This window comes from Nerophis lumbriciformis, linkage group LG21 (genome assembly GCF_033978685.3).
Source record: "Nerophis lumbriciformis linkage group LG21, RoL_Nlum_v2.1, whole genome shotgun sequence".
In the NCBI taxonomy this organism is placed as follows: Eukaryota; Metazoa; Chordata; class Actinopteri; order Syngnathiformes; family Syngnathidae; genus Nerophis; species Nerophis lumbriciformis.
The window spans coordinates 29,133,415-29,149,102 of record NC_084568.2 but is presented as its reverse complement, the minus strand read 5'-3'; the positions used below and the strand labels follow the sequence as shown (position 1 = coordinate 29,149,102).

Here is a 15,688-nt window from a genome sequence, read left to right as displayed (position 1 = left end):
AACTAGTAAATAATGAAAATGAGTAAAATTAACTGTTAAAGGTTAGGACCCTCCATCTGTTGACTCAATTGCTAGATATTTATTTACAATTTAGAATGCATGAACAAAAACATGTGTTTTTATCTTACATAAGGATTGTGAATGATAAACAGCACATCTCTATCTAATTTTTGCATATTTCCAGTATGACTCCTCTAATAATATGGTCATAATAAATGATAAATGGGTTGTACTTGTATAGCGCTTTTCTACCTTCAAGGTACTCAAAGCGCTTTGACACTACTTCCACATTTACCCATTCACACACACATTCACACACTGATGGAGGGAGCTGCCATGCAAGGCGCTAACCAGCACCCATCAGGAGCAAGGGTGAAGTGTCTTGCTCAGGACACAACGGACATGACGAGGTTGGTACTAGGTGGGGATTGAACCAGGGACCCTTGGGCCGCGCACGGCCATTCTTCCACTGCGCCACGCCGTCCCATGGTCAGAGTGCAGAAGTGTTACTACAGTCATGTAGAATCTACGGACATTATATATATATTATTATATTCTGAGTGGAATATTCAAAATGTCAGACTAAATTTGTGGCATTTTGCAATGTTTAGACGGTATTTTCACATACTTTGCGGATTGTGAATACACTTGGATATGTTTTAGTTAGAGATATTATCAACCGATAAATGCTTTAAAATGTAACATCGGAAATGATCGGTATCGTTTTTTTTATTTTGTTTTATTTATTTTTTTATTTTATTAAATCAACATAAAAAACACAAGATACACTTACAATTAGTGCACCAACCCAAAATACCTCCCTCCCCCATTTACACTCATTCACACAAAATGTTATTAATATTCTGGTTCCTACAATATATATCAATACAGTCTGCAAGGGATACAGTCCGTAAGCACACATGATTGTGCGTGTCCGTAGATTCTACATGACTGTAGTAACACTTCTGCACTCTGACCATATTATTAGAGCAGTCATACTAGAAATGTGCAAAAATTAGATAGAGATGTGCTGTTTATCATTCACAATCCTTATGCATTCTAAATTGTAAATAAATATCTAACAATTGAGTCAACAGATGGAGGGTCCTCACCTTTAACAGTTAATTTGACTCATTTTCATTATTTACTAGTTTCTATGTAATGTATGTGCAAATTCCAAGCTGCTGTTTTGAGGTATGTTAAAAAAAATAATGCACTTTGTGACTTCAATAATAAATATGGCAGTGCCATGTTGGCATTTTTTTCCATAACTTGAGTTGATTTATTTTGTAAAACCTTGTTACATTGTTTAATGCATCCAGCGGGGCATCACAACAAAATTAGGCATAATAATGTCTTAATTCCACGACTGTATATATCGGTATCGGTTGATATCGGAATCGGTAATTGGACAATATCGGAATATCGGCAAAAAAGCCATTATCGGACATCTCTAGAAAGAAGTATAAAGTAAAGCACGGCAGTCTTCAGTGAGGTGACTTGGGAGTCGTGTTCCATCATTCCTGAGACTAACGCTGTGATCAGAGTTCATGGGTGGAATGAAGCGGTCAACCCGTGTTCTCTGGGGGCCGTGTTCAACGTGACACGCGGATGAAGCCAGCTGCGATACGACGATAGTGTCGTGTTGAAGTGGCAGCACTGGTCGGGTACGATGAATGGCGTCATGGCGAGCAGCAAGGTCAGGCTTTTAGGTGCTTGGGGGGAAAAAAAACCCGCGAGCAGATTGGTGGGAGGGGGATAAATAATCTGTTGTTCTCTAAAAGGTTGGTAATCCTGTAGGCAAAGAACACACTCTGGTATTAAAGGCTCTCTCCTGGTCATCAGGATGGCTCCCGGGTGGGTCGCGAGAGGAAGAAGACGGTGTCCTTCAGCAGCAGCCTATCAGAGAAGAAGATCAGCGGCGCGGCCGACTGTATCCACTCCATGGTGGGTCAGCAGGACGCGGTCACGCACGTGCATTGAAATCCACTCACGTGTTGTTGGCCTAGGTGGAAGGGAGCGAGTTGAAGAAGGTGCGGCCCAACTCCCGCGTGTACCAGCGCTACTACCTCCTGGACGCCGGCCTGCAGGCTCTGTGCTGGGAGCCGTCCAAGAAGGAGTCGGACAAAGCCAGGATCGCGCTCGCCGCCATCCGAGAGGTGGGTGTCCGAACAAAGCCTCGCTAGTTCTTCTTCTTCAGCGACTCTTTGGGAACGTTGACCTTTGTGTCTCACCTTGTAGGTCCGCACCGGCCGTAACACGCACACCTTCCGCGCCAGCGGCCTTTATGAGCAGATTTCTGAGGACTGCGCTTTCTCCATCATATACGGCGAGCTGTACGACAGCTTGGACCTGGTGGCCCTCTCCACGGAAGTGGCCAGTATTTGGGTGACGGGTCTAAGGTACGCACTCATAGACACAAAACCTTTGAGGTAGACTAGACCGCCAGCCCTGGCAAACATGGTGACTTGCAGGATGTTCGTTCAATTGTTAGATGTTGTCGAAACAAGCAGATAACAGACATGACACAAAACTATAAATCAATAACACTAAAACAACACCAATAAAATAAATGGTGGCTGTCAGTAACAGTTTCAGTTTTACATCAAGCAGAGTAGACATTTTTTGGAATGACTCAATTCTGAGGTTGAAATGAGGCAATCACCATGTGAATTAGGGCTGGGCCCATTCATCCATCCATCCATCTTCTTCCGCTTATCCGAGGTCAGGTCGCGGGGGCAGGGAAGCCCAGACTTCCCTCTCCCCAGCCACTTCGTCCAGCTCCTCCCAGGGGATCCCGAGGCGTTCCCAGGCCAGCCGGGAGAGATAGTCTTCCCAACGTGTCCTGGGTCTTCCCCGTGGCCTCCTACCGGTCGGACGTGCCCGAAACACCTCCCTAGGGAGGCGTTCGGGTGGCATCCTGACCAGATGCCCGAACCACCTCATCTGGCTCCTCTCGATGTGGAGGAGCGGCGGTTTTACTTTGAGCTCCTCCCGGATGACAGAGCTTCTCTCCCTATCTCTAAGGGAGAGCCCCGCCACCCGGCGGAGGAAACTCATTTCGGGCGCTTGTACCCGTGATCTTGTCCTTTCGATCATGACCCAAAGCTCATGACCGTAGGTGAGGATGGGAACGTGGATCGACCGGTAAATCGAGAGCTTTGCCTTCCGGCTCAGCTCCTTCTTCACCACAACGGATCGATACAGCGTCCGCATTACTGAAGACGCCGCACCGATCCGCCTGTCGATCTCACGATCCACTCTTCCCTCACTCGTGAACAAGACTCCGAGGTACTTGAACTCCTCCACTTGGGGCAAGATCTCCTCCCCAACCCGGAGATGGCACTCCACCCTTTTACGGGCGAGAACCATGGACTCGGACTTGGAGGTGCGGATTCCCATCCCAGTCGCTTCACACTCGGCTGCGATATAGAAAATGACTATATCGTGATATTCGAGTATACGTTCTCACGCAGCTGCGGGCATTGCAGTACAGGCGTTTCTCACTCTTTCTTGCCTCTGCTTCTCACAGAGACTTAAAACAAGCGCACCTTCTTACACACGTCACATACGTATACGCCCCTGCGGAGCAGAGAGGTTGCGGCATGGGTAACGTTAGCTGTGGTGCGAGTGGTAATACGAGAGAAAGAAGGTGCGAATCTGGTAACAAATGAAGAAAGAATGAATTCCCATCGTCTGGCAGTGGTTTGGCTTCAAGCGGGATATTTGTAACAGTGTTAGAGTTGTTTATACGGCCTTATGCATTCACTTGTGTGTGTGAAAAGCCGTAGATATTATGTGTCTGGGCCGGCACGCAAAGGCAGTGCCTTTAAGACACGCCCCCAATATAGTTGTCTGGGTGGAAATCGGGAGAAATTCGGGAGAATGGTTGCCCCGTGAGATTTTCGGGACGGGCACTGAAATTCGGGAAAATCGGGAGGGTTGGCAAGTATGACTGGGAGACGCAACTGCTCTGTACTTCTCCCTACATCTGTGTACCACTCCGTACAGCGGTGTTTTAAAAAGTCATACATTTTCCTTTTTGAAACAGATACCGATAATTTCCGATATTACATTTTAAAGCATTTATCGGCCGATAATATCGGCAGTCCGATAATATCGGACATCTCTAGTTAAAATTGTTGTTGACGTGCATGAATGAGAACAAAAGAATGAATTGAAGGTTACGGCGAGGTGTGTTTTATCCGATGAATGGATAGATTCCAGAAATGAAGGCCAGCTTTAGTGCTGCTGATGATGGTGAAGCGTGACTTCCTTCCTTGTCCTCAGGTACCTGCTGCAGTACGGCAAACATGCCCTGGACATGCTGGCCAGCAAGCAGCACAGCCTGCGCCTCGGGTGGCTGGAGCAGCTTTTCTGCTCTGCAGGGGACAGCCAGTTGGGCATTGGCCTGCAGTCTGCCATAAAACTGGTCCAGACGGTGAATCCCGGGGTGAGCCGCAGCAAAGTGGAGCACAGGTTCCAAGAGCTTCAGAGAGGTCGCGCCGAGAGGACGGTTTCTCTCGCTACGGAACTGGGAGCTCAGGACTGGAGCGAGGAGGGTAAAGCTCCACTGGGGGGAGGCCAGAGGGTCACCAAAGCGGAGTTCGTGGAGGTCTTCCATGACTTTTGCACACGTCCGGAGATTTACTTTCTTTTAGTGCAGTTCTCCAGCAACAAGGAGTTCCTGGACACCAAAGACTTGACGAGGTTCCTGGAGGCTGAGCAAGGTGTTGCTCAGGTCGGTACCAACCCACACACTCGAGCACAATCCACATGTTATCTTTACGTGTACCGTGTTTTCTGGACTAGAGCGCGCACCGGTATATAAGCCACACCCTTAAAATAAATAAATAAAATATATTTTCCATATATTAGGCGCACCGGACAATAATCCGCAGATAAATATACGTTGTGAAATGAGTTATTTACACAAAAGGCCTACTGAAATGCGATTTTCTTATTCAAATGGGGATAGCAGGTCCATTCTATGTGTCATACTTGATCATTTCGCGATATTGCCATATTTTTGCTGAAAGGATTTAGTAGAGAACATCGACGATAAAGTTCGCAACTTTTGGTCGCTGATAAAAAAGCCTTGCCTGTACCGGAAGTAGCAGACGATATGCGCGTGACATCACAGGTTGTGGCGCTCCTCACATCCGCACATTGTTTACAATCATGGCCACCAGCAGCGAGAGCGATTGGGACCGAGAAAGCGACGATTTCCCCATTAATTTGAGCGAGGATGAAAGATTCGTGGATGAGGAAAGTGAGAGTGAAGGACTAGAGGGCAGTGGGAGCGATTCAGATAGGGAAGATGCTGTGAGAGGCGGGTGGGACCTGATATTCAGCTGGGAATGACTAAAACAGTAAATAAACACAAGACATAGATATACTCTATTAGCCACAACACAACCAGGCTTATATTTAATATGCCACAAATTAATCCCGCATAACAAACACCTCCCCCCTCCCGTCCATATAACCCGCCAATACAATTCAAACACCTGCACAACACACTCAATCCCACAGCCCAAAGTACCGTTCACCTCCCCAAAGTTCATACAGCACATATATTTCCCCAAAGTTACGTACGTGACATGCACATAGCGGCACGCACGTACGGGCAAGCGATCACATGTTTGGAAGCCGCAGCTGCATGCGTACTCACGGTACCGCGTCTGCGTATCCAACTCAAAGTCTTCCTGGTAAGAGTCTCTGTTGTCCCAGTTCTCCACAGGCCAATGGTAAAGCTTGACTGTCATCTTTCGGGAATGTAAACAATGAAACACCGGCCGTGTTATCCGGCACAACAGTCAGGGGGTGCATTCTACGGCGGGGGTGCGTTATCCGGCACAACACCTGCCGCAATACACCGCTTCCCACCTACAGCTTTCTTCTTTGCTGTCTCCATTGTTCATTGAACAAATTGCAAAAGATTCACCAACACAGATGTCCAGAATACTGTGGAATGTTGCGATGAAAACAGACGACTTAATAGCTGGCCACCATTCTGTCCCAAAATGTCCTCTACAATCCGTGACGTCACGCGCAGGCGTCATCATACCGAGACGTTTTCAGCAGGATATTTCGCGCGAAATTTAAAATTGCACTTTAGTAAGCTAACCCGGCCGTATTGGCTTGTGTTGCAATGTTAAGATTTCATCATTGATATATAAACTATCAGACTGCGTGGTCGGTAGTAGTGGGTTTCAGTAGGCTTTTAATTGTTTCCAAACAGTGTCTGTAACACGGCAGTTAAACGGCTGATCAAACAAAACAGAAGTCATCGTCATGAACCCTCTAGCTGCGGAAGCTATCTCTCCAATCAGCTAAACAGACTCAATAACTCCATGGTGACATTTTGGTGAATTTACTGGGGAATTTGTGAAATGTCGTTGTAAGTTAATACTTACGTGTTAGCATATTAGCTAATGCTAACAACGCTAGCTTGACTACATTACGATAGCAAGTACAAATCATCATCATCGGCGATCACTCGAAGCGAGTATGATTGTCCTCCTGTTGGTGGGTCCTTCAGGAGAACGCCTGTGCGTGGAATCTTTTAAAGTGGGGAGACTGGTGCACAGACAGCCACCACATTGTCCTTAGCAAAGAGAAGGCCAGGGTCCAATGGCATGGAAACCAAGACAATTGGGGGCTCATCTTTGCTGCAGCCTTCTTCCGCCTTTGTGCCCGTTGTGGAGCTTCTCTGCAACCATCATCCGCCCACTCCACCGTTAAGGTCTTTTTTGACGAGGGAGACGCGCAGACTTCAACGTCACTTCTTGGCTGTGGGGAGCTGTATCCGATGGCAAGGGAAACCGACCGGAACCTCCTCGGAGCTACAGGAACTCCGGTCTGTTAGAGGACTGCCTATGGTGCGCCTACCAGCACTTGCTTTTCTCTAATGGTGTGCTCCCCTAGCCTTTTGTCTTCCCAGACTAACCCACAAGGCAGTGGGGTCCATGTACAAATATGCATGAAAACACTCCTACAGACATCACACATAGCATGCTTTAGTAAGTAAGAAGTGTTATGGTTATATTGTAAAGCTTACAAACGTTGCTTGGAGTGACGAATGAAGGATCCATACGAGTAGCAACACTATGGACGGTTAGTATAAGGCACGGCATTCGTACTTTCGCCTCAAGGCACAAAACAGAAGATAAATACTGTAGATTCTCAACCCGCAGCGCCTGCAGTGAGCAAGCAGGTCCAAAAGATGGCGCCATAGCACAAACAATAACACACCTTTTCAGTCTCTGTGTCGGTGTTACTACTATTTAAAATATTATGGCTGTTAGCGAAGAAAATTTCCGAGATTTTCCGCACCTTCGTTTAAACAGCAGGGGGGAAAAGTTGTGTGTAAAATATGGTGATTGTGCTCCCATCCAGGTGACGGAAGAAGACAGTCTGAGGCTGATCCGGTCCCACGAGCCATCAGAAGAGGGCCGACTGCTGGGCTACTTGTCGATGGACGGCTTCAGCAGCTACCTGACGTCGGCGGAGTGCCACCTCTTTGACCGGGAGCACCACTCGGTGTGCCAGGACATGTCCCAGCCTTTGTCTCACTACTTCATCAACTCCTCTCACAACACCTACCTCATCCAGGACCAGTACCAGGGACCCTCAGACATTTCCGGCTACATCCGGGCGCTCAAGATGGGCTGCCGGTGCGTCGAGGTGGACGTATGGGACGGCCCCGACGAGGAGCCAGTGGTGTGCACCGGACACACCCTCTGTCCGCCTCTTTCCCTGCGCAATGTGTTGGAGGCGGTCGGACGCTTTGCGTTTGTGGCGTCCGAGTACCCCTTGATTGTGTGCATTGAGAACCACTGTTCACTCCGACAGCAGAAGGCCATGGTGCAGCATCTGGTGAGAATACTGGGAGAGAGGCTCCTCCCACACCCTCCAGACCAGAGGGAGCCATACCTTCCGTCGCCACAAGCCTTAAGGCATCGGATCCTCTTGAAGGGGAAGAAGTTGGGGCCGGGCTGGGAGGCGGAGGACGGGGAAGTCAGTGAGGAGGACGAAGGGGCCGAGATGTGTGAAAGGATGAAGGCAGCGAGTAACGGAGAGGCAAAGACCCCGAGAACTCCCACAGCCGCCACTCCATGCAATCCTCCTCATCTTCCTCACAAACGCATCCGACTGTTAAAGGAGCTCTCAGACCTTGTGACTCTGTGCCAGGCGGTCCACTTCATAGACTTCCCCACATCCACCAAAATCCAAAAACCTTGGGAATTGTGCTCCTTCCAGGAGAAACATGCCGAGTGTCTCGCTGGCGAGAGCCCCGGCAACTTCGTGGACCACAACAAACGCTTCCTGACCCGAGTGTACCCCAGCCCCAAGCGCATGGACTCCAGCAACATGAACCCTCAGGACCTGTGGAAGTATGGCTGTCAGATGGTGTCGATGAATTTCCAGTCAGCTGGACTAATGATGGACCTGAACACAGCCTGGTTCCGCCAGAACGGTAACTGCGGTTACGTTCTGCGGCCCGCCATCATGCGACAGGAGGTGTCCTATTTCTGTGCAGACTCCAGAGACACAGTGCCCGGGGTGTCCCCGCAGCTGCTCCACGTGAAGGTATGAGGGACTAGAACAAGGAAGTCTTTGTCATCGACCAGTATGTTCTGTGGTGACCTCTTTCAGGTCATCAGCGGACAGAACCTCCCCAAGCCCAGGGGTTCTGGCACCAAAGGAGATGTGGTAGATCCCTATGTGTACGTGGAGATCCATGGCATCCCTGCGGACTGCACGGCGCGCCGCACAAGGACCGTCTCACAAAGCTGGGACAACCCAGTCTTCGACGAGAGCTTCGAGTTCCAGATCAACCTGCCGGAGCTCGCTATGGTTCGCTTCGTGGTGCTGGATGACGACTTTATAGGAGACGAGTTCATAGGTTGGTGAAGTTGGATGAAGTCGACTTCTTGTCTTGACTCCATGCGTGAAAATAACTCTTGTCACAGGTCAGTACACCATCCCTCTGGAGTGTCTCCTACCCGGGTACCGCCAAGTCCCGTTACAGTGTCTCACCGGGGAGGATCTTCCCCACGCCAAACTCTTCGTCCACGTGGCTCTGACCAACCGCAGAGGAGGGGGGAAGCCTCACAAAAGGGGTCTGTCTGTCCGGAAAGCCCGGAAGGGGCGGGACTACACGGCTCTGAGAGACCTGGAAATTCGGTCGGTTGATGACCTTTTCAAGATGGCCACTCCCTTGCTGAGAGAAGCCACAGACTTGAGGGAAAACCTGCAGGTGAGGGAGTCTGAAGTCCCGCAGCTCCTTGATTGGATGTCTTGGTCCAGTGAGTCTTGTCCTGTTCCCCATAGAACTCGGTGGCGCTGTTCAGGGAACTGTGCGGGGTCTCGGCCGTGTCAAACCTCATGCAGTGCGTACTGGCGCTGGCCTCCAGAGTGACAGGACCCGACGGGACGCCTTTGCTGCTCTTTGATCTTCACCAGCCCTATCCCAGCCTGGAGCCCCAGGGGCCCCTGCCTGATGTCCTGCGCCGGGTCGTCTCCACCTACCAATCGGTGAGAAAGTAAACACGGCGACAAGAACTTAGCTCTGAAGTGCAGAGAAAGGAAGGAAATAAGATCAGCAAGCATCTTGCGGTCTGCCTGACAACAAAGAGCGTAGACCAAGCTTCCTGCGGCCCTGGCCTAGACCCAAATCTAGACTTGCACTCAGCAGGAGGAAGTTAGTTTGCAGACTTGAATCCCACTTACAGTCAATGTGATCACACGTTTTGTTAAACTGACCTCGCTGAGTAGAAGCACCACAAGAACAACATAAACATCATCATCAGAAGACATGTTACATGTTCTTTGATAGAGTCCAAAAGTCAGTTTTGTTTCAAATATTTGAAATATTATATCAGAATATGTTCAATTACAGGTGTCAAACTCAAGTGGCCTGCGAGGCCAGGAAATAATGTAGATATTGTAATAAATAATGTAATGTAAATAAAAAAAATTAAATAATGTAATGTCAATAGAAAATGTAAATGTAATATAAATAACGTAATGTAAATAACAAATCTATATAATCTAATGTAAATTTAAAAAAATAATAATGTAATGTATTTCTTTGGAAATAATGTAAATAAAAAATGTAAATAAAGTAATATGAATAATGTAATGTATTTCTTCTGAAATAATGTAATGTAAATAATGTAAAGTAAACAATGTAAGTGAAAAAATTTAAAAAATAAAGTAATGTAAATAACGTAAAGTAAATAATGTAATGTAATAAAAAATGTAAATCATGTATTATAAAGTAATGTAATGTAAATTATGTAATGTAAATAATGTAATATAAATAAAGTAATGTAATGTAAATAAGGTAAAGTAAAAATTGTAATGGAAATAATGTAAAGTATTTCTTTGGAAATAATGTAAAGTAAATAATGTAAGTAATGTAAAGTATTTCTTTGGAAATAATGTAAAGTAACATAATTAATGTAAAATAAATAATGTAACAAACGATGTAAAGTAAATAATGTAAAGCAAATAATATAACGTAAATTATTAAAGTGAATAATATAATGGAAATAATGTAATAGAAATAATGAAAAATAAATCAAGTAATTTAAATTATTAAAGTAAATGTTATGGAAATATTGTAATGCAAATTATTAAAGCAAAACAAGTGAATAATGTAATGGAAATAATGTAAAGTAAATAAATTAATTTAAATTATTAAAGTAAAAAAGTAAAGGTAATGGAAATATTGTAATGCAAATAATGTAATGTAAATTATTAAAGTAAAAAAGTGAATAATGTAACATAAATAATGTATTGGAAATAATGTAAAGTAAATAAAGTAAAATAAATCATGTAAAGTACTTATTTTTTCCTCAATGTGTTTCTTTTTGCCGTTTAGACAAGAAAAATATTGACTGCATGGAATTGCATATCTTTTAAATTGTACAAATATCTGATCATGCAGCAAGCATTTTATACTGTTATGATTTTTGTTTAAAAAAAAGATATGCCGAGCTATCTGCTTGTCACCTCTTCTTGTGATTTTAAAACAAGTTCTCCATCCATTTGTACGTAAATAAAAAAACACCCCCCAAAAAACACAGGTTATTGTGTAATTAAACCATAAATGCTATTATTTGAATAAATTATTTAAATTAAATTTGAATAATTTATCACAACACACATATATATATATATATATATATATATATATATATATATATATAAAAAGAAAATTAAACCCCTGGTTGGATTTACTGAATTTATATTTTTTTAAATGGCCAACTATTTGCGCGTGCGTGTGTGTGTGTGTGTGCAGATGGTTCAAGCCAGCAGAGTGGTGTTGGAGCTCTCAGACAGTCTCTATGAGAGGATTCTGCACATCCAGATGATGGGTGAGTGAAATGAATACTGTGTTGATTGTCCCTGGTAAGAAACGTGTCATCACAGGGAACATGTAGTGGTTTAGCGTGTGAATGTTGGGAGAAGAAACATTCCAGAGGTCAACTTGGTATCAGCTGAGCGTCTCTTGGACAAACCAACGTGTGATAGTTGAGACTTATCTGCTGCAGGGCCCGGGTCAGAGAGGACACGGCACTTCCTGTTTGTGTGTCGTAAAGATGGCCATCAGCTGATCCCAGGCCCAGCAGGGGGGCGGGGGGGAGAGAGCGATGAAAGATTGCCTCAGATCAAACATAACACTTATGATAACTGAAGGATTCTTTGGTTCGAGTGGAAAAGGTAAATACCGTAATAAAAAACATTAGTATTACCTTAAAATATAAATTTTGTCATGTTGACTTTTATTTTTATTTAGATAGAGTTAGGGGTTAGTGGTTAACCCTAACCATAAGGACGCCATGGTGAGGTTTGTAGAGTGGCCGTGCAAGCAACCTGAGGGTTCCTGGTTTGAATCGGCAGCACGGTGGAAGAGGGGTTAGTGCGTCTGCCTCACAATACGAAGGTCCTGAGAAGTCGTGAGTTCAATCCCGGCCTCGGGATCTTTCTGTGTGGAGTTTGCATGTTCTCCCCGTGACTGCGTGGGTTCCCTCCGGGTACTCCGGCTTCCTCCCACCTCCAAAGACATGCACCTGGGGATAGGTTGATTGGCAACACTAAATTGGCCCTAGTGTGTGAATGTTGCATGTACAAATAAATATGCATGAAAACACTCCTACAGAAATCACACATGGGACGCTTTAGTAAGTATGAATTGTTTTAGTTATATTGTAAAATTTACATACGTTGCTTGGAGTGATGCATTTCCTAAATGATACACTTATATTTATTTGTAAAATTAATATTATTGTTGATATAAATATTAAAACATATTTTTGTAGCCTACTTCATTGATTCTTTTTTTGGTTCTCTGGGTGTACCGGCCCTTTAATAGCCTCTAGTTTTAAATCTTGCTCACACAGTCAAGTATATCTTGTTCCCAGCAGGATTTTGTCACATCTCCTCCCTCGACCCGTGATCTCTGACCCTCAGCCAGAAGTGAGGTAGAAATGACGCACTTGAGGGGTCACAGTCATTGGGGTCAGCGCCCTAAATAACAACATTGCTTCTTTGCCAACTGTACGTACACGCAATGATGCTCCAGAGGCTGCACGTTGCCTAGCAACAGCAACGTAAAGGTTACCGTTCAGTCAACTTCTGTAGGGGTGTGTGTGTTTGTGTGTAACGTCTGGGCTCTTGGTGATGGCCCACGGTTTGATGTGCGCCCCATGTTAACCCACTTCTATGTTTCCATGGCAACTGCGGGACAGTGGCCCAGGGCAACCAGAGGAAAGCATGCGCACACACACACACTGGTTATCATTTGGAATGGGGACCAAGTTTTTGATCATCACTTGTGGGGACCACCCTTTCTACAGGTTGTGGAGGCATAACATTTTTTTGGGTAAAATGGCCACTGCCCAGTTAGCTCATACACGTCTTTAAATCTCTGGATTGATGAAGTAATGTGCTGATCATTCTTACTGGGGACCCTGGGGAAAAATAGTTAATATGGTTCATGGGGACCACATTTAAATAATTTTGCATAATTCATACCAATTTGTACGTGACTACTGAAGACCATTTAAAAAAAAAAAAAAAAGTTCAAATTAGATGTTAAACATGTTTACTTTTCAGTAAACATGTTTTATGATGTGGTAATACTGTCAAAGCGCTTTGAGTACCTTGAAGGTAGAAAAGCGCTATACAAGTATAACCCATTTATCATTTATCATTTATTATGGGCCAAAGCTTAAAAATCACTTAGGCATCTTCAGAATGGATCTGACAATCATTTAGAAAGGTTTCCCTTTAGGGGACCTGTTTTTTTGTCCCCATACCGTCAGAGGTCCCCGAAAGGTGACTGTGTAAACAGAGCGGTGTCTCTATTAAGTAAGCATTGCCAGAACACACACACACACACACACACACACACACACACACACACACACACACACACACACACACACACACACACACACACACACACACACACACACACACACACACAACTTTAAGCATTTGACAAGCCTATTGCTTGGCATTTTTTCATCCATATTTTAATCTACATTTTCGTCCTTTATTTTTATCTATTTTTTCATCTTTATCTATTTTTACTATCTATATTTAATATAATTTTCCATCTATATTTCATCCATATTTACATACATTTTCATTTACTTTTTCATCTATATTTTCACATTTTAAATACATTTATCTATATTTTCATTAATATTTTATATAATTATACATTACGTTTTATTTAATAAGCACATTTAATATGTTTGTTACATTTTGAACAGTAACACTGTTTTTGCATATGGGAAAACAAAACAGTTTCTTTGGCGTACCACTAGATGGAGCCAGCGCACAACTAATAGTACATGTACCACAGTTTGACATTCACTGCCCCAGATCCACTTCAGATCTATCCGTCGATTATACGGTTCTATTATTGTTTTATGCCCTTGTTGTTAAAAAAACACACAAAAAAAACATATTTGGTGTAAATATCAAACACAAATATGGAATATTTCCCCCATAGAATATTGCATATGGAATATTTAATATGGAGTAATTGAATAGGTCCATAATTCATAAAATGGATTTTAATTCCTGATTATTTTGGAGCGATGCCAGCCTGCGTGGTAGTTTGGTGCTATGAGAGTTGTTATTGTTACATTTCATGTTTAATCTTTGATTCCACTTGATATTTTTGGTCATAGTAGTTTTAAATGTGCTGCAGGCCACACTTGGACACCTGAGATGTATGTGGTGGTAATGAAGGGCAGATGAATAAATCAAAGTGCTAACCTGCCATGTTTGTGCAGCCATGACCTTCCATGAGAAGCTGCCGAGTCTGGCGGCCAAGGAGGGGTTAAAAGGTCGCAAGGCGGGTCGAGCGGTGGAGAGCTTCAGCTGGAACATCACCATTCTGAAGGTCAGAAAGACACTCTTGAAGTGATGACTCCACCTGAAGTCACTTCCTGTCGTCTCACCTTTGACTCCACCTGAAGTCACTTCCTGTCGTCTCACCTTTGACTCCACCTGAAGTCACTTCCTGTCGTCTCACCTTTGACTCCACCTGAAGTCACATCCTGTTGTCATCTCACCTTTGACTCCACCTGAAGTCACATCCTGTTGTCATCTCACCTTTGACTCCACCTGAAGTCACATCCTGTCGTCTCACCTTTGACTCCACCTGAAGTCACTTCCTGTCGTCTCACCTTTGACTCCACCTGAAGTCACATCCTGTTGTCATCTCACCTTTGACTCCACCTGAAGTCACTTCCTGTTGTCATCTCACCTTTGACTCCACCTGAAGTCACTTCCTGTTGTCATCTCACCTTTGACTCCACCTGAAGTCACTTCCTGTCGTCTCACCTTTGACTCCACCTGAAGTCACATTCTGTTGTCATCTCACCTTTGACTCCACCTGAAGTCACATCCTGTTGTCATTTGACTCCACCTGAAGTCACTTCCTGTTGTCATCTCACCTTTGACTCCACCTGAAGTCACTTCCTGTCGTCTCACCTTTGACTCCACCTGAAGTCACATCCTGTCGTCTCACCTTTGACTCCACCTGAAGTCACTTCCTGTCGTCTCACCTTTGACTCCACCTGAAGTCACATCCTGTTGTCATCTCACCTTTGACTCCACCTGAAGTCACTTCCTGTTGTCATCTCACCTTTGACTCCACCTGAAGTCACTTCCTGTTGTCATCTCACCTTTGACTCCACCTGAAGTCACTTCCTGTCGTCTCACCTTTGACTCCACCTGAAGTCACATTCTGTTGTCATCTCACCTTTGACTCCACCTGAAGTCACATCCTGTTGTCATTTGACTCCACCTGAAGTCACTTCCTGTTGTCATCTCACCTTTGACTCCACCTGAAGTCACTTCCTGTCGTCTCACCTTTGACTCCACCTGAAGTCACTTCCTGTTGTGGTCTCACCTTTGACTCCACATGAAGTCACTTCCTGTTGTCGTCTCACCTTTGACTCCACCTGAAGTCACTTCCTGTCGTCGTCTCACCTTTGAGTCCACCTGAAGTCACTTCCTGTTGTGGTCTCACCTTTGACTCAACCTGAAGTCACTTCCTGTTATCGTCTCAGCTTTGACTCCACTTGAAGTCACTTTCTGTCATCTTACCTTTGACTCCACCTGAAGTCACTTCCTGTCATCTTACCTTTGA

At 44.8% G+C, this 15,688-nt stretch overlaps 1 protein-coding gene across 2 annotated transcripts in view; it reads left to right on the top strand.

Annotated features, from left to right (window-relative positions):
* The window catches only part of LOC133620872 (inactive phospholipase C-like protein 2), a 66,002-nt gene that overhangs the window by 48,973 nt on the left and 1,341 nt on the right, over positions 1-15,688 (top strand). For both annotated transcript variants that reach the window (XM_061982491.2, XM_061982493.2), the window contains 10 exons: positions 1,846-1,947; positions 2,010-2,159; positions 2,242-2,402; positions 4,291-4,741; positions 7,402-8,595; positions 8,662-8,911; positions 8,979-9,265; positions 9,340-9,543; positions 11,315-11,390; positions 14,325-14,434. In XM_061982491.2, the coding sequence (XP_061838475.1) occupies positions 1,846-1,947; positions 2,010-2,159; positions 2,242-2,402; positions 4,291-4,741; positions 7,402-8,595; positions 8,662-8,911; positions 8,979-9,265; positions 9,340-9,543; positions 11,315-11,390; positions 14,325-14,434 (2,985 nt within the window). The remainder of the gene's footprint in view (positions 1-1,845; positions 1,948-2,009; positions 2,160-2,241; positions 2,403-4,290; positions 4,742-7,401; positions 8,596-8,661; positions 8,912-8,978; positions 9,266-9,339; positions 9,544-11,314; positions 11,391-14,324; positions 14,435-15,688) is intronic.